The sequence below is a fragment of the Acomys minous genome (genome assembly GCF_964271855.1).
Source record: "Acomys minous genome assembly, chromosome: 2".
Taxonomy (NCBI): Eukaryota; Metazoa; Chordata; class Mammalia; order Rodentia; family Muridae; genus Acomys; species Acomys minous.
This window is the reverse complement of record NC_140484.1, coordinates 132,051,001-132,069,174: the sequence shown is the minus strand read 5'-3', so window position 1 is coordinate 132,069,174 and position 18,174 is coordinate 132,051,001. Positions and strand designations below refer to the sequence as shown.

Sequence of the window (18,174 nt, the reverse complement as noted above, 5' to 3'; positions counted from 1 at the left end):
CACCTTATTTAATAATAAAATGCCAAAAATACATGTTGGAGGAAAGTGCATGTTCAACAAATGGTGCTGAGAATAGTGGATGTCCACATGTAAAAGGTTGAAACGAGTATCTCTAGCCCTGTACAAAACCAACTCCAGATGGACCAAAGACCTTGATGTAAGATCTAAAACTCTGAAACTTAGAGGGGAAAGTAGAAAAACCAGTCAAGATACAGCATCTGAATAGAACCCAGTTGGGAAGTAGTGGCAATTACTGACGAAAGAGAAGTCGTCAAACTTTAAAAGCAGTACAATAAGGAAAAGTGTTAGGTGAAGAGACAGCGCAAAGGGTGGAACAGAATCTTTGCTAGGTGTATTTCTAACAGGATTAATGTCTAGAGGCGGGAGAGAGAATGTTCTAGTTTCCTTACTTTGAAAAAACCACCCTGACCAAAGGTGGTGACGTAAGGGAGAAAAGTTGTTTTATAAGTTACATAGGTGCATCACAGGACAGTCTGGGTAGGGACTTGAGGCAGAACTCATGGAGGAATGCTGCTGGCTGGCTCACAGCTGCTAGCTTTCTTTTATAGCTCAGGATCACCTGTCTAGTGTGAGAGCAGTCCTGCTCACAGTGGCCAGGGGCCATCTTACATCAGCTAACAGTCCCAACAGTCTTCTGCAGACAAGCCCACACGCTAACTTGACCTAGGCAGTTCTTCAAGGGAGGCTTTCTTTAGATGACTCTAGGCTGTGTAATATTGACAAAGCTAACTAGTACAAGAAGTCAAGCAATCAATCGAAGGAATTGTGAATAGTTGACAGAAGATGAAATACAAAATAGCCAATAGACATAGAAACAAAAAAACAACAACAATAGAAAAAAACAAAACAACAACAAAAACAGATGGCGGAGAGGCAGAAGCAGGTGGATCAATGTGCGTTTGAGGCCAGCCTGGTCTACAAAGTGAGCACAGGACAGCCAAAGCTACACAGAAAAACTCTGTCTCAAAAAATAAAAATAAAAATAAAAAAAAGAAAAGAAAGAGAGGCTCAGTGGTTAAGACCACTCTGGAGGACCCAAGTTTGTTTTTCAGCAGCCATATGGAGCAACCTACCACTGCCTGTAACTCTAGCTCCAGCAGATCTGATGCCTTCTTCTGGTGACTGTAGGCATGGTCACACATGGCATACAGATACACACATATACATTAATTCTTTAGAAGAAGAACAAAAAATATTTTAAAAGATGTTGAGAATTGTGACAAAAGTAACCATTATATACTGCTAATGAGAAACTAGTCCAGCCTTTATGGAGCTCATTGTGGCGATTCCTCAAACTAAAAGATCTATAGGACCTCTAGATATTTACCCAAGGGAGTCCTAATGAACACACTACAGTCATAGAGTATTAATAATAGCTTAGTTACAGAACCAACCCAAATGTCCAACAACAGAGTGATGGATCAGAGAATGTGGTGTATACACCCAATGGACATATTTTTTTTTTCAGCTAAACAGATGAATAAAACTATGTCATTTGTAGAAAGGTGATGCAACTGTGTATAATCACATTAAGGCAGTCTTAGACACATGATAGAGAATGTTTTCTCTCATTTGTGAATAAAATCTTGTGTGTATTTGTGACACGAAGGTAGAAGTGAAACCGTGTGGAGGAACAAAGGATTGATGGGAGTGGTGAGAAAGAATTCAGGAGGGTGGAAGGGAGTATGTTCTTGGTTGGTGTTTGCGTGCATAAAAATGCCCTTATGTAACACAATTGCATGTCTACACAATAAAGAAGTGTTTAGGTAATACATAGAAAAAGATGGAATCAGCTCATGGATAATTCAATCAGCCTGTCTATTATCTCAGGCTAGGCACTGGCCATGGAGCAAGATGTGGATGGAGTTTGGCAAAGTGCTTACCCAACCCCCTTGGCTTTACATATGAAGCAAGCCTGCGAAGGTGACCTCACCTATATGGGGACTTACTCTGGTTATGAGGTGACTCAGAATGGCCAGATCTTTATACCCTCATATCAGTCACTTATTTAATGTTTCATGTGAGTCAACCTGGGAATAGAGCTTGACTTCGAGAGAGCCTTCTTCAGCTGAGGAAAATCCTGAATCATCCAATGTGGTACCTGAAGACTGACAACAGTTCCTGCAGCTATGGTCATGGGTCTTCCATGAAGGAAGACCTACCAAGTGTGTCCCAGCATCTATCACAAGAAAAAAACAGTTGATGCATCCTTTTGCAGGGTTCTCAACTGATAAAGAAAAACATTGGAAATGGCTCAGAATAATTTTAATATTTTAGAAATAAAATTCTATTTTCTAGAGCATCTCATTATGATAAATGAAGCCCCTTTGCTAACATTTAAAGGGTATTTTTTTATTTCTTCCTCCAATGTTTATTAACTGGAATTCTACCCTCAGGAAGAGCTCTTTTCCCTAGTTTGGATTACTGTTCATATCAGTGTGGACTTGGTTTTATTTTATTCTATGAATTCTAGTCTTACACTGCCAATTAGCCCACAGGGCTTCCGGCTTTGGCCAGTAAGGAACTCCTGTGAAAGAAGTCCCAGTCACTTTGTGACCTTTTTGTATTTTATAGACCACAAGCCACTCCCCCACTCACCTTGTATTTTCCAAGCTGCATCTGGGAAGATTGAAAACAACTACAGCATTGTTATTATCTCTAAAAACAAATCCAGATGTTACTTAATGCCTGGTCACTGGTAAAATCACCTCGATGTCTTTTTAGAAATGATTTATTCAATCTAGGATCCAAAGAAGGTTCAGAGATTCACCATTTTTGGGGTTTTGTTTTGTTTTGCTTTTAGTTAATGAAAAACATCTTGATGTTTTATCTGCTCCTTCCCCCTGCACTTTGCTGTTTGCCAATTTGGCCAGTTGCCTCTTAATGATATCACGGTATCATTTAACACATTCTCTACCCCTCCTGAGCCAGGGCTAGGCAAGCACCCTACACCAGACTACACCGTCAACTCACAGATTAGCTGCTTAGCAGCAGAGCATTAGATGAAAGCACACACAATAGCCTGCTCGCCTCTATTTGTCATGTTATACACACTGGGCTCAAATGTTTTTGACTTGATCCATTTAGCATAATGGTTCTCAACCTTCCTAATGCTGCAGTCCTTTAATATAAGTACCCATGCTGTGGTAACTCCCAGCCATAAAATTATTGCATTGCTACTTCATAACTGTAATGGTGTTACTGTCACAAATCATAATGCAAATATCCGATATGTGACCTTCGTAGAGGTTGTGACCCATATGTTGAGAGCCACTGCTCTAACACAAAAGTTTTACACTGACCATCTTATGGTTCTAGCAGTCACCAAACTATTGTAAAATAAGAAAATTACATCAATCCATTATTATTATTATTATTATTATTATTATTATTATTATTATTATTGTTATTATTGAGAACGTTCAGTCACCTTGGAATATGATTTGTATAGCAAAGGCTTTCCTCTACCTTCTATTTTCATTCTAACTTTATTCTTTCTATAGCAACCTCTTAAAATGGCCAAAAGACTTCCTCTCCATGTGTCAATATGACGTCATAACATTTTAAGGATTTTTTCTATTATTTTATGTGCATACCTACTTTGCCAACGTGTATGTGTGTGCACCATGTGCATGCCTAGTACTCGCAGAAATTAGAAGAGGGTTGTTGGGTCCTGTGGAACTGGAGTTAAGGTTGCTTATGAGTCACTATGTGGGTGCTGGGACTTGAACCTGGGTCCCCTCGGCCACTGGGGTGTCTCTCTCTGGCGCCGTGTTCTCATGATTTTAAACATTTAATCTAGTTCTTGGTAAGCTGTTTTCCCCTCCCTCTTTTACACAGGATCTCAATATTTATCCCAACCTACTCTGGAAATCAATATTTAAACCAGCTGATTTAGAACATGTGTTGGTCTTTTTGCCTCTGTTGCCACAATGCTGGGGCAGGTGTGCACCACCACCTCGGACTGTTATTTCCCCCACGTTTGGTAGTAGGATCCTTATTAAATCACTTCTTCTCCCCCACCCCCTCCATTCTTTTCCTCTGGCTGCTTTGTTTTCAGGTAAGACCAGATACTTTAGGCCTATGCTGTACCTCTTTTTCCCCTAGCTCTGAAATCAGCCATTTTTTCTATGGGTTCCTGGTTCCTTTTAGGAGAGAACAGTTTTATTTTACCTCTGTGTCGTTACATTACTCTCTCATCATATTTAAAAAGGGAAGAAGAGAAGCCTCATTATGTTATAACTTTGTGTTCTTACAGAAGCCCGTCCTGCAGAACTTTCCATTGACGGCACCTCTCCCAGTTCCCTGCTCATAGCCTTTTCTCAGGCTCATGGATTCAAATGCTATCTAAGCTTAAAAAAAAATTCCATCTTCCAACTTAGTATTCTATCTTTCTCTTTATTTCTTTTTGCCAAATTCCTTTATGTTTTATTTGGTAACAACAAAAACAACAACATGACTTTAGATTGTTTCAATGAGAAACAACCAGAAGAATTAAGTTCACATCAAAGAAACTAGATCCTTGAATTCTTTTGTGGAGCAAGATGAGGCAGGTATTAGGGAGGGAAAAAAATCCTAAAATGACTGAAATGAAATATAAGGAAGAGACTTTATGCTCCTTGGTGGGAGGGCCCGGCCTCTTGGCAGCATCCCAGGCAGAGATGGAGTTCAGGTCCGGCTGAGTCTGCCCTGTTGTGTTGCTTTCTGTCTTACTGTGGGTAGACTCACATTATAAGGCAAAGGTTGCTATAGTACGTCTTAATAGTGTAAGCCCAACTCAAGTCTCTCCCCTCAGCAATGCCACCATGCTAAGGGTCCTGGTTCATATGCTCATAAGTAACCACTGTGTGGATTTTTTGGTGCTAGTGCACCCCACACCTTCGTTTTGCATGCTTGTTTTGTTGTTGTTGTTTTTTCTTTTTCTTTCTTTTCTTTTCTTATTTTTTTTTCTTGAGTCTTCTCTGGTAGCCTTGTTGACTGGAGGGTTTTATTTGTTTGTTTGTTTGGTTTTTTTTTAAGCATTCTTTTTTTTTTTTTTTTTTTTTTTTTTTTTTAGCGTCCCCAGCACTGGCTGACACTCTTATTTGCTGCGCTGTCTCTAGAGGGGCCCGTCTTTTGATTTGGGAAGTAGGGAAGAATGGGGTGGTCCCTGCACATGACAGTGAAACAAGAGAATGGACTCGGTACTCGTGACAGGTCCATGTATGTAACTGTAGACGATACATTATCTAGAGTACTGGAGAGAGAGCCTGGGATGTTGTACATGCTAGGCAAGTGTTCTACCACTGAAGTTGTTTCTCCGCTCTGTTGATAATTTTTTATCCTGCGGTAGGGGCTTCTTGATAAATTGCTCAGGGTGGCCTTAAACTTACTTCACAGTCTAGACAGCTGAAATGTAGCAGCCCTCCAGCTTTAGTCTCTACCAGACTGGCTGAGTTCACAGCCCTGCGCCACTGGGCTCTGATAATCTTTTTGCAAGGGGAGCTTCCATTGCTTTTTGTGAACACACTCCGATCCACCTCTATTTGGTGTAGTCCCTTCTGAGGCCGGGAACCTTTGCTCGACAGTTTAGCCTGCCCAGGGCGGGATGTTTTAGGCGGTGACACCTTCCCCAGACCGACAGGTTAAAGCAGGGGGAAGCAGAACGGTGAGGTTGGGGATGTGGCTTGGCCAGGGAGATTGGCACCCAGCTGCTGCCCCGCCTCAGTCGTGGGGCACCAGCTTCCCCCTGCGTGGCCTCTTTTCTCTTGCCTGCCAGCCCCTGCTCCGATTTGTGTGGGTTTGTCTTCGTGCCCGCGGTTTCCGTCCCAGCCCCACCCCCTGCCGCCGCCACCGCCGCCGCCACCCTGTTTCGGTCGCCCCAGCCTTGCTGCGGGCCTTTCACGAAGACTCCTCGGGAGAGCTCAGGGAGCCACTGGAGCCGGTGAGCAGGCATGGGCGTCACCCCGAAAATGGCCCGGGACGTGGGGGAACTGCATCAGGAAGGAAATCTGAGTCAGCCTGAATCAGCTAGGTTCTGAGCCTTTCTATTTTGACTTCGTCCTTCGGAAGCCAAATTTAAGCTGTAGTTTAGAACCAACTGTAGAAACGTAGAGGGAACTAGGAAAAGCCTTCTTACCACAGAGGAGTTGTGGGCGGCCAAAAAGGTCCCATGGTGGAATTTTTGAGAGTAGGTTTGTGTGTCCTTTCCTAAATTTCCCTTCAAACAAGGCTGGCTGATTTCAGAAGCCTAACGTGAGTAAAATGTGTCTGTCTCTAGGCAACTGGAAACTTTCAGCACTATTATAATCTTGTGGGACCGCCACACATATGTAGTCTATTATTACAGTTCCTATAGTGCATGACTACTGTTATATACTAATTTCAGTATTCAGGAGTAATATGCCCTGTTTGGCATGGTGGCATATACCTGGAATCCTAACGTGAAGAGGCTGAGGTTTGAAGATAGCAAGTTCAAGGCCATTCTGGGCTACAAAGTGAGACAATGTTAAAAAACAAAACAAAACAAAACCTGCAGTGATTAATAATTGAAAAATAGTGATTTGGTGATCGCCATGTATTGTGTTCATATTGTGCAATAGGCCTGTTGTAGTAAATATATCTAATAATTTTTATTATTAAATATCTATAATTATTACAGCAGTATTATCTAACCCACTATCACAAGGACACAGACACCTGTTGTATTTTAGAATAGCCTCATTTTCCTTGGAACTGGGCAGATACTAAACTACCTTCCACTATCTCTTAGCCCCCATCCCAGGCCATCTGCTTGAATCATTTCTATCTGGGCTATTTCCCATCCATAACCCCAAAATAATTGTTTAAACTGTTCACCTGGGCCACTTCTTTTCCATGCAAAACTTCAGAGTTCCTCTTCCTGGCCCACGTGGTTCCCTCCTGTGCCGTGGTGATTCTGCTCCGTATTTCTCCTCTGGTACCTGGTTCCTCCTTCCCACGATCCTTCGGTCCCCAAAGCCCTCAAGCCTTAGCTATCCCTACCTCATTTCTGCCCTGCCCAGGTGTAGGCCTTTTTAATTAACCAATCAACTTTAAACAGGTAGAGCAAGGTTTACACAACAAGGACAGGCGTACATCAGGATGTGCACATCTGGGCAACAACTGGATCTTGAGGGCCAGTAGTTAGCATCAGAATACATAGCACCAGGCCAACCTCCAACAAGGCCATTAAGGCCCAAGCTACTTAAGGTTTGTAATGCCTGGTCCTTGGGACGCCCCACCAAAAGACCACCAGGAGACGAAACGGATGCAATTGCAAGAGGATCTTTATTCTCAGCTCAAGCTGGGGCCCCCAACTGTCACCAACACAGTGGTTTCAGGAGGAGAGCCTTGAGCTCTGGGTCGAGGGTAATTTATAGGTTGCTTTTCCCTCCCAGCGCCTCCCACCCCCAAAGTAGGGGGAGTCCCGGCTTGGCAAACATTTATTGGTTAAGATACAGAAGGAAGTCTTGTGTTTTTAAATGATAGTAATGAGCTGGGGGCCTAGCTCCGGTTTCTTAGCAACCAAACTCCGGTGGACTGAGAGGAATGTAGCAAGGCCATCCCTCCCCAGGCCTGCAGGTCTATTTCTTAAATTTTGCCCAGTGACCCCAAAACATGATTTTTAATTCTTCTGGTCTCTCTGGTTCTATCATCATTATTTTTTTAAAAAGATTTATTTATTATGTATACAGTATTCCACCTGCATAAACACTTACACACCAGAAGAAAGCACCAGATCTGGACTACAGATGGTTGTGAGCCACCATGTGGTTGCTGGGAATTGAACTCAGGACCTTTGGAAGAGTAGCCAGTGCTCTTATCCTCTGAGCCATCTCTCCAGCCCTCTTATCATTAATTTTATGTGGAATTTAATTCACTTTATAGATGAGGACCCCAAGTCAATAGAGAAGTGAAACGCATGCCCAAGACCCTATAGTATTCTAAGCCAAATCCTTTCTTAAGCATTGCCAGCAGGTGCATGGAAGGAAGAAAGTCTGGATGTGGATCACAGGTGTGTTCTCACAACATGCTGAGAAGACAGTTCCACTCAGCATTTGATAAGGCTGGTGTGAAGGGAAGGAAACTTTTCTTCTGACTCTGAGGCCCCTTCTCCCACTGTGAGGAGTGTCGGTCGAGATGAGCCTTATGGAGGTCCATGTCGAATGGTGAGTGAGGTGCCAGCAGCTCTGATGGCTCCTCGAAAGATCCTGACCCTACTGCACACAGTGCCGATCTACTAGGGTGGTGACTGCTTGCCCTTCTTTACAGAAGTCTCCTGAGGTGACCTTGCTCCACCCCACCCCCATTTCCTCATAGTACACCAATCTGATGGATTGCTGTTGGTGCTTGAGGCTAGCACGGGGTGGTCTGATGGGCCCTCCAGTCTTATAAAGGCTCATACACTGCATAACAAAGTTAGATCTGCACCTTGAGTCAGGTCTCCAGGGTCTGATTCCCGGGATCTTGCGTGGGCTCCATCGCCACTCACCCCCCTTCCCTGGGTTCCTGATCCCCACAGCTGGTATCCAAACAGGAACACCAGGGACCCCCTAGTCGCTGTGGGTGAGTGGACCTCCCTATTCAAGATAGGTAAATCAAATTCTCAGTGTAAAGAAAATTAGTTAAAAATCCTGAAAGGTATTCTAGTGAGTTAGGTGGCTTTCTTTCTCAGATTAAAAAAAAAAAACAAAACCTCAATTATTTCTATGACAAGTTTCTTAAACTTTATCCTTGGCTGCTGGTTGGGGAGATCTGGGATGAGCAGACTTGGAAGGGGGTTGCAGTTCTTGCACAGAAAAAGAGGATGGCTTCCACAGGACTCTTTCCCTATAGTTAGGGCCATTCTTATTCTTCTCCTTCTCCTTCTCCTTCTCCTTCTCCTTCTCCTTCTTCTTCTTCTTCTTCTTCTTCTTCTTCTTCTTCTTCTTCTTCTTCTTCCTCTTTTCTCCTCTTCCTCCTCCTCCTCGTTCTTTGCTAACCAATCCACTTTTTTAAATTCTTAAATTCTTGACATTACAGAACAAAACTGAAATGTTTTAATATTCCATTCTTACATTTTTATCAACAGACAATAAAATCCATGAACCAAAAACAAAACAAAACAAAACAAAACAACAACAACAACAAAAAACAAGGAAAACTAAGAACAGAGAAAAGCTTCAGAATTGTAGGGCCATTGTCTTCGGGGACCTTGGGTCTGGTCTCTGGCGTCTGCTTCCCAGGATTCTGTGTGGATTCCCCACCACTCCTCTTGCTTCCCTGCTTCCTGATCCCCACATCCCACTCTTTTTACATCGGTGACCAACCATTTCCTCATTTGATGCCTGATTGGATCGTTCATATGTGTTCATGTTTCTCTTGCTTGACTCAGAGTCTGTAAACAGACTCAGTGTAACATTCATTACCAAATATCTAATTCCCCTGAAAGACTGGTCCGAGAGACTGGTCTAACCTGATGTTCCATTCATATCAGAAACGCTGCAGGGGCTCCCTGTGTATAGGATCAGTACCACAAGGTGACTAAACCTGTCAGGATCTAGCTCTGCTGGGCCTTTTAGTCCCTGTGTTTGCCCATATGTTATGCTTTCCACCTCACCGTAGCCACACTATCCTACTGAAAGTCCTCACAGCTCACTGTCTTCTGTTACCTCTAGACATAACCACCACCCACTCTGCTTCTTATCCCATCACTTGGCTGTTGGCTCTGTTTCTTAACAATTAAACTTTATTATACAACCCAGCTATCGTACACAAGAGGGAAAAAAGGTTAAAGGGAAACAAGAGTGACCCTTCCAGTATCTGTTCCTCGGGATGGGTCCTTAGGTGCCTCTGGCCTGCGCGCTGGTCCGGCCTGTTTGGTGATCCTTTTCTCGATCCACATGCGCTAGAGGATCCACATGTGCTCGACCTTGGTTTGAACCTGCTGTCTCTTCTTGTCCTTTCTGCCTGTCTGCCTCTCATGTGCAAGGGCCAGTCTTTTCCTCCCATCGGGGGTCAGAAACAAAATAATCAGCCGGGCGGTGGTGGTGCACCCTTTTAATCCCAGCACTCAGGAGGCAGAGGCAGGCGGATCACTGTGAGGTCGAGGCCAGCCTGGTCTACAAAGTGAGTCCAGGACAGCCAAGGCTACACAGAGAGACCCTGTCTCAAAAAACCAACCCCCCCCAAAAAACCCCACAATAATCCAGGTGGAGTCCCCCAGTCCGCTTTCTGAATTCCAGGCCTAGGATGGCTCTATCCAGTCTATCTCAAGGTTAATCTCAGGGAGCATCCGTGGTGTGTCCAAGGACAAAGCCCGCCATGACTGCTTTCATCACCTGTGACAAAGCTTACAGTCCTTCCCACACTTGGCTAGCCCAGGCTTTGCTCTTTATGTTCCAGGTCATTTGGTCAGGCATCCGTTCTGTCAGCCCATGCTTGTCCAGCACCTGTCACAAACTGTGTCTGGTTCTAGGTGAAAAGATACAGCCCTACGCACAAGTGAGGGCTATAGTGTAGAAACTACCCAGATGGCAACCTCTCCAGAGCCGGGGGCGGGGGGGGGGGGTGGGGGGAGAGGGGGCATCGGAAAAGATAAGGAAGTAATGGCTTTTACTGGCCAATAGAAACCCCACTTAATGAGGTTTCTGAGGAATGCTGAGTGTTCACCAGGTCAGAGTCCAGCCTGAGCTGAGCACAGACGGCTGGCCATCATGGCGTATTAGGACCTGACGCTGTGTAGCTTTTATTTTGTAGCATGCATTGAATATGTATAATATATGAGATCTTTAGGAGTGAGTAGGCCACAGGGAACTGAAGTGGCAAGGGCGTCATCAGGTAATTGTCCACAGCTGAGGCCCTGGGAGGTGGATGATGTTTGAGCAGAGCTGAAGGAGGTGAGGTTAGGGAGTTGTGTGGTTATCTGAAAAAGAGCATCCCAGGCAAAGGAGGTGGCTAGCGTGGCGCAGCTGTTGCCCTCTTGAAAATCCTATTCTGGGACCCTGATTGGCCCACTTGCACCTTTTCTATGTTCCTACTTGCTCTGATGCATAGCTCTAAGACAGTGCTCTTTGCTTCATACTTAGAATCTGTGTACTTACTCTCTTGGTTGAACCTTGAGAGCAGGTGTCTCCTCAGCACACCTGTAGGCACTCAGAGATTGTTTATTGAATAAACAGAGGGACTCATTGGCCTAGCTCTTAGAGGCTGCTGTTTCATTTAGTTATTAAATAAATTATTTATCATATGGATCTTGAATGACAAATTGAAAGAAAATAAAATCTTAAAGTTTATTTTGTCTGTTTGGCCTGAGTCCCTTCTGTGGCCTCTGAGAAGTGGGGCTTCTAGGGTATTTCTGGAGGCTTCCACTGCCAGCGTCATTACAAGACCGGGTAGCCTATCAAATGGCAGCTAGAATATCACAAAGATCCATGTACCTGAGTTCGGAAGAAAGTAATCTCCAGGGAGCTGGGAGTTAAGGCAGACCCCCAAGCAAGTGTGATTATCCTTTGAGCTGCACACAGGAGGCCTCATGTGAAAGTGTGCCTTTTGGGGGCTGGAGAGATGGCTCAGCAGTTAAGAACACTGGCTGCTCTTCCAAAGGACCTGGGTTCAAGTCTCAGCACCCACATGGCAGCTCACAACTGTCTGTAACTCCGGTTCCAGGGACTCTGGCACCCTCACACAGACATGTATATGTGCAAGCAGAACGCCAATTTAATAAAGATAATTTTTAAAAAAGAAAAGGAAAGAAATTGCCCAGATTGTCCTTCATCCCAGGCTTCGGGATAGGGAGAAAGCTTCCCTAGAGAACTGTTAGTCACGGATGTTACTCAAATGGCTGTGAGTTTAGAGGCATCCGAATAACCTAGGCACTCCAAGCCAAGGAACTGATGTGTCTGTAGAGCAGAGTTTTTGAATGAGGGTACATATTATTTGCTTTGTGCTGTTGAGGCCAGGATTCTCTCTCTCTATGAAAAAGTAGACGTTCAAGTACCAGCCACATCTCATGTGTGCCCTCTGCAGTGAACTAACAAGGCCCGCAATAAATTGTTTGCTGTCCTTGCAGAAGTCATGGAAGAAGTGTCATCATGCCCCCTCAGCACCACTCTGTTCCGGCAGGAAGACGTGAAAGGGATCACCTACCGGATCCCAGCCCTGCTCTACATCCCTCCCGCCCGAACCTTCCTGGCCTTTGCAGAGAAGCGGTCCACGCGCTTTGATGAGGATGCCCTCTACCTGGTGGTCAGGCGAGGGGTGATGAAGGGGCGCTCTGTACAGGTGACTCATCCCAGATACAGGCCTGGGCCTCTTCTTCTCTCAGCCGAATACACATCTGGGTCGCTCCCACCCCCACCTTTGCCAGCAAAACTCTGTGTGGGGGAACTAGGGAGGGGAAGGCTTTTACTGACTGGTCACGGCTCTATTGTATCCTAGGCATGGATGTGGTCCATTCACATCCTGTGTGGTCTGTCTGCTTTTTTGTTCCTTTTGCCCTGGGAAAACCACCCAGAGAAGGAAGCACTGCTAGTTTAGCTTTGCTGAGCAATTCTTTCCCCTAATCTGCATGCTTTCCTACCTCTCACCATCTGAGTTTCATACCCAAAACAGATGCTTTGCTATGTCACATTGACAATGTGACTCTGCTGAGCCCCTGTCTTTGCTTTGATGACACTAGTTCCTGTTTCCGGCTAAGGATTTTCAAGCCCCTGCTCTTTACTGTATCTTAATAGGGCTTCTCTGTAGCTTGCCAGATCAGACTGCACAGAGATCCAGCCCTGTGGCCTGACGGAGCCCAGGTACTAGCTATTTCATTTGGACAGGCATCATCTGTGCTTATTTTGGTCTTCTTTCTGGTGCAGCCAGTGAGCTACTAAGCATGAGTGTTATTTGCTTATTTTGTTTTCCTGTTTGTTTGTTTGTACATAACTTGTTGTGTAAGCTCCTTGTCCAGTAGTCACACATTTTCCACTTTATTTTCTCATTGCTATATTTACTTTCATTCTTTAATTTACTTAATTACAGAGTTTTGAAATTAGAAAAACCGTGTCTTAATATAGAAATCTAGATTCTATTACCAGCTTCTAGCTTAGGGGTTAGGAACATAGCTTTAGTCCTAGTTAGGGTTATTGAGTAGTGCTGTGATGAAATACCATGACCAAAGCAAGTTAGGGGAGGACAGGGTTCATTTTAGCTTACTCTTCCAAGTCAGGACAGGAACTCAAACAGAGCAGAAACCTGGAGGCAGGAGCTGATGCAGAGGCCATGGAGGAGTGCTGCTGACTGGCTTGTTCAGCTTGCTTTCTCCTAGAACCCGGCACTATCAGCCCAAGCATGGCACCGCCCACAATAGGCTGGGCTCTCGCCTGTCAATCATTAATTAAGAAAATGCCTTACACCTGAACCTTACGGCAGCGTCTTCTCCACTGAGCTCCCCTCCTTTCAGATAACTCTAGCTTGTGTCAAGTTGACATAAAAGTAGCCAGCACAGTCAGTCGGTACATACACCATGTTGGGTTTGCGAACTTGGGTACCTGACTTCTTTGCTTTAGCACTTACAGGATATAATTGATAACGTACACTGCATAGGAAGAACGCGACACTAGTCATCTTCCACAGTGGTCTGTCTTCATAATAATACTTCATATGAAGACCTTAATCATTGACAGTAAGTTGCATCTTTTAAATGAGATAGTCTCTACTTCTCTAACTATGCATTGGTCTTGTCTCGCCTCCTTCATCAGTGGGTCCCTGCATAACATAAAGCCCCCTTTGCAGAGAACCACCTCTTGAAGTACCTAGAAGTGGCTCATGCCTCCTAAGGCTTCTTTTCTCTAGACTAAAAAGCTTTTACTTATTTTAGTGGCAGCCTTGATGTAGCATCTGGTTCCTTGGAAACTGCAACCTGAGGATCCTGTCTGAGCTGTCAGTGTCCTTCTAAGGACACTTAGAATGGATAGTTAGAATGGGCCTAAGGGCTCTAAATGGCTTGTCTGGCCTGGGCTTGGCTCCTGTGTGGCACAGACAAGCCTAGTACAGGAGGCTGCCACCTAAGGCCTGGTCCTTGGGGCGAGACCACTGGGTGATGAGGGTTAACATAGAACCCTTCCTATATCATTATATATGAACAAAGGGTCATGTCCCCCATTAAACAGAATTCCCCGTGCTGGGATGCTTACTCTTATAAGCAAAGCTACCATGAAATATCATTTTTAAAATTTTGTTTCACAAAGAAAAGAGGTTTACTTAGCTTGCCAGTGAAATGCCTTATACTTTTTCTTTCTGTGTGTGATGCTAGGGATCCAACCCAGGGATTTACATATGCTAGGCAAGTGCTCTAGCCAAACCTATGCCTCCAGCCTTTTATTTAATGAGCACGTATGTCCTGGGATGATTTTTCAGAATTAGGCATCCAGGGAAAGCACTCAACTATTATACTCCAGCCCATACATAAAAGAGCCTGTTTCTCCATGTTTTTTTTTTTAAACCAACACTTATCAAGCTTTATAATGTAAAAAATTAACTGAAAATGCTATCTGTTTAATCCCAGTTTATGTTTTGCTTTTATGTGTGAGGTTGAACTATCTTTTTTCCTCTTCCTGTAACATGTCTGATTTTGCTCTTTGCCCCTTTCTACTGGAGTTCTAGAAGTTTACCGAGTGCTGCTCAGGGAGCTCAAGCCTTCCTTGAAGTGTGTGTAGCTAGGCACTGTCTCATTAATCTTCTCATAGCTCCTCTGGTACTCTCCATTTAGCGATAAGGAAATACGAGTCAAGCTTGCCCAGTATCTCACAGTAGTGATAAAGGCAGGCGTGGGCAGGCCTCTCTGACTCTGCTTGAGTCTTTAATGTGCTGTTAGATATTGCTTTCTCACCATAGCACAAGAAGAGAAAAGCTTTTCAGTCTTGAACTTTATCTTTGCTGGAAACGTCCCTGTTTGATCCATTGTTTTGTTTGTTGTTTACTTGTTTGTTTTTTGAGTTAGGGTTTCTCTGTGTGCCCCTGGCTGTCCTGGGCTTGCTTTGTAGACCAGGCAGGCCTTGAACTCACAGAGATCCACTTGCCTCTGCCTCCCAAGTGCTGGGATTAAAGGTGTGCGCCACCACATCCTGCTCCATTGTTTTCTTTTCATCATCATCATCTTTTGTATTACATTTGCATTTATTCTCTGTGTCTCTGTGTCTGTGTCTCTGTCTCTGTGTCTCTCTCTGTCTCTCTCTTCTTTCTCTCTCTCTCTTTCCTGCCTCTGTATCTGTCTGTCTCTCTGTGTACATGTGCCACAATGCGTGAATGGTGATCAAAGGATAACTTGAAAGTCATTGGCTCTCTCTTTCTACCATTGGGTCCCAGAGATGAGACTCAGGTCATCAGGTTTGGCAGCAAGCGTCTTCACTCTGAGCTGTCTCACTGGCCCCCATCTTTTTGTTTGTTTGTTTGCTTTTATAAACTTCTATTGGCTGCTATCATGTGCCAGGTATTGAAGATACAAACATTTGTAATTTGGGTATTGTCCACAAAGCTCATAGTCTAAAAGTGCAGACAGTTAACGAAAATACACATAGTGTCACATAGCTGCTATAAGTTTCAGGGAAGAGTGAGTTTTAAGGAAGGCTTCCCAGAGAAGGTGGTGTTGGAGTTGAGTATTGGAAGGTGACCTGCAAGTCCAGATGAAGCAAAGAATGTTCTTAAGAGAGCATAGCTTTTACAGTATCTAGCACTATCACTTTTTTCCAATTTAAATCCACCTTATAAGAGCTGCAAATTTGCCAGGCATCATGGCTCACGCTTATGATCCTAGCACTCAGGAGGCAGAGACAGGCGAATCGCTGTGAGTTTGAGGCCAACCTGGTCTACACAGCAAGTCCAGGACATCTAGCGCTACACAGAGAAACCCTGTATCTAAAAGCAAAGCAAAACAAAACAACAACAAAAAAAGAAAAAAAGAAAAAGAAGAAAAAGAGCTGCAAATTTGGTGATTATCTGGGCATTCAAGATTCTGTCCATTTCAATGTCATATATATATTGTTTGCAAAAAGAACTGGTGCTTTTAATGAACCTCTTGTCTTCCTATTAGTAACTTATTCACAATATCTCCTTCTTTTTCCCTTGACTAGTGGGGCCCCCTACAGCCGCTGATGGAAGCTGTATTACCTGGGCATCGGACCATGAACCCCTGTCCTGTGTGGGAGCAAAATACTGGCCGTGTGTACCTGTTTTTCAGCTGTGTGTGGGACCATGTTACTGAGCGTTATCAGATTATATGGGGCAAGAATGCCGCTCGTCTCTGCTTCGTTTGCAGTCAGGATGCCGGGTGCTCATGGAGTGAAGTGAAAGACTTGACTGAAGAGGTCATTGGCTCAGAGGTGAAGCACTGGGCCACGTTTTCTGTGAGCCCAGGTCATGGCATCCAGCTGAAGTCAGGGAGGCTGATCATCCCCGCCTACGCCTACTATTTCTCACACCGGTTTTTCTGTTTTCCATGTTTAGTCAAGTCCCATTCCTTGATGATCTACAGTGATGACTTAGGAGGCACATGGCACCATGGCGAGCTCATTGGGCCCCATAATACAGGGGAGTGCCAAGTGGCAGAGGTAACTGGGAGGGATGGTAACCTTGTGCTCTACTGCAGTGCCCGGACACCAAGCAGATTCCGAGCAGAGGCTTTTAGCTATGATTATGGTAACTGCTTTCAGAAACCAACCCTGAACACACAACTCTGTGAGCCTCCCCATGGCTGCCAAGGCAGTGTAGTGAGCTTCCAGCCCTTGAACATGCCATCCATATGTCAAGACCCAAGTGGGAAAGATACCCCCCCTACTCAGACATGGCCTCTGCTGGGAGAAGGAGGTGGAACACCACCAGGAGCATGGCTCTTATACTCACATCCAACTAACAGGAAGCATAGGATTAACCTAGGCATCTACTATAACAGGAACCCCTTGGAGGGGGCCTGCTGGTCCCGCCCCTGGATCCTGTTCTCTGGGCCCTGTGGCTACTCTGATCTGGCTGCTGTGGAAGAGCAGAGGTTGGTGGCATGTTTGTTTGAGTGTGGGAAGGAGCAGGCATATGAAGAGATTGCCTTCTGTCTGTTTTCAGACAAAGAAATCCTGAGCTGGGAAGACGGTACCAGGCCTAGTGGGAACGAAAGCCAAATCACGGCTGACGGGTGAGGAGCCAACTTTCCGCAGAAGGGAATGGCAACTACCGCCAGGATAACAGAGTTCTCCGGTAGCCTCAGAAAAATCTAGAGACTAATATTCTGCTCCTTGCATTTTTTTAAATTCACTTTTCCTTTCAGTGAACCTACGGAAAGTTGGCCACGTCTTATGCAACAAGCTGTTGGCCTGGCAGTTTGGAGCCCGTGCTGTGGCTTCGGGTCTGCTGTTGGCTTGCCTCCGGACTTTGGATGTATCACCTGAACTCTTTGGGCATCAGGTCTCAGATTGCTGTGGGATCTCTAGTCCTCCCACTAAAAGCAGAGGCCACGTGCTCACTTCCTGTCCCACAAACCCTGGGTTCTGAACTTGCGCGAAAGCCAGAGACTTATCTTTTCAAATGACTTGCTGCTCACTGGATGAGGTGGCATCTACGTGTTTTGGCCAAAAGAAAGATCTGCATTGTTGTGTTTTTTAATTTAAATAAACGACTTACCCTTCTAATGATGCCTGCAGCTCTGCAAGGTCTCCCTCCTAGAAGAATTAGAGTGAGGCCAGCTGCTTTCTCCAGCATTGCCACTGTGTTCAACTCCCTTCCTCATCCAGAAAAAAATGAGAAGCTCGTGCCAGCTGCCCTCGATAATGGTGCTTATTGCTCTTGATGCCATTACCTCCATTACAGATGACCCTGAGGGAGCTGAGAGATGCTCAGTGGTTAAAGTCCTATTCCAGAGGACTTGGGTTCCAGTCCCAGCACCTGAATGCCGGCCCACACCGTCTATAACTCCAGTTCCGAAGGATCCAGTGCCGTCCCCTGGCCTCTGCAGCCACTGCATCCCTGTGGTGCATAGACACACACCAAGGCAGTACGCCCACACACAGTTCCCATGTTGTCCCTTGCTGCAAATTTCTTTTTGGCTCTCTGTTGTTTACAACAGAGATTACAAGGATAGTTACAAGTCACCCTGGCATGCCGACCTTCCAGTTGAATTAAATAATAAATGCGTAAATACTTGTA

General features: G+C 44.9%; 1 protein-coding gene and 1 long non-coding RNA gene across 5 annotated transcripts in view; one reads left to right on the top strand and one right to left on the bottom strand.

Annotated features, from left to right (window-relative positions):
* The window catches only part of LOC311593019, a 12,067-nt gene extending 3,968 nt beyond the window's left edge, over nt 1-8,099 (bottom strand). Inside the window, exon 1 of the long non-coding RNA XR_014777564.1 lies at nt 6,859-8,099. This is a non-coding gene — a long non-coding RNA (uncharacterized lncRNA). The remainder of the gene's footprint in view (nt 1-6,858) is intronic.
* NEU3 (neuraminidase 3) lies at nt 5,295-18,174 on the top strand. Of its 4 annotated transcripts, none has more exons than XM_084774008.1 (4): nt 5,811-5,944; nt 12,071-12,282; nt 16,116-17,167; nt 17,300-18,174. In XM_084774008.1, exons 2-4 carry the CDS (start codon nt 12,076-12,078, stop codon nt 17,418-17,420), a joined length of 1,380 nt encoding a protein of 459 aa, XP_084630134.1. In that variant the 5' UTR covers nt 5,811-5,944; nt 12,071-12,075; the 3' UTR covers nt 17,421-18,174. The 4 variants fall into 4 exon arrangements, with proteins under 4 accessions (XP_084630132.1, XP_084630134.1, XP_084630135.1 ...); XM_084774009.1 differs by having other exon boundaries at nt 5,914-6,034; XM_084774007.1 differs by lacking the exon at nt 5,811-5,944 and adding an exon at nt 8,167-8,189.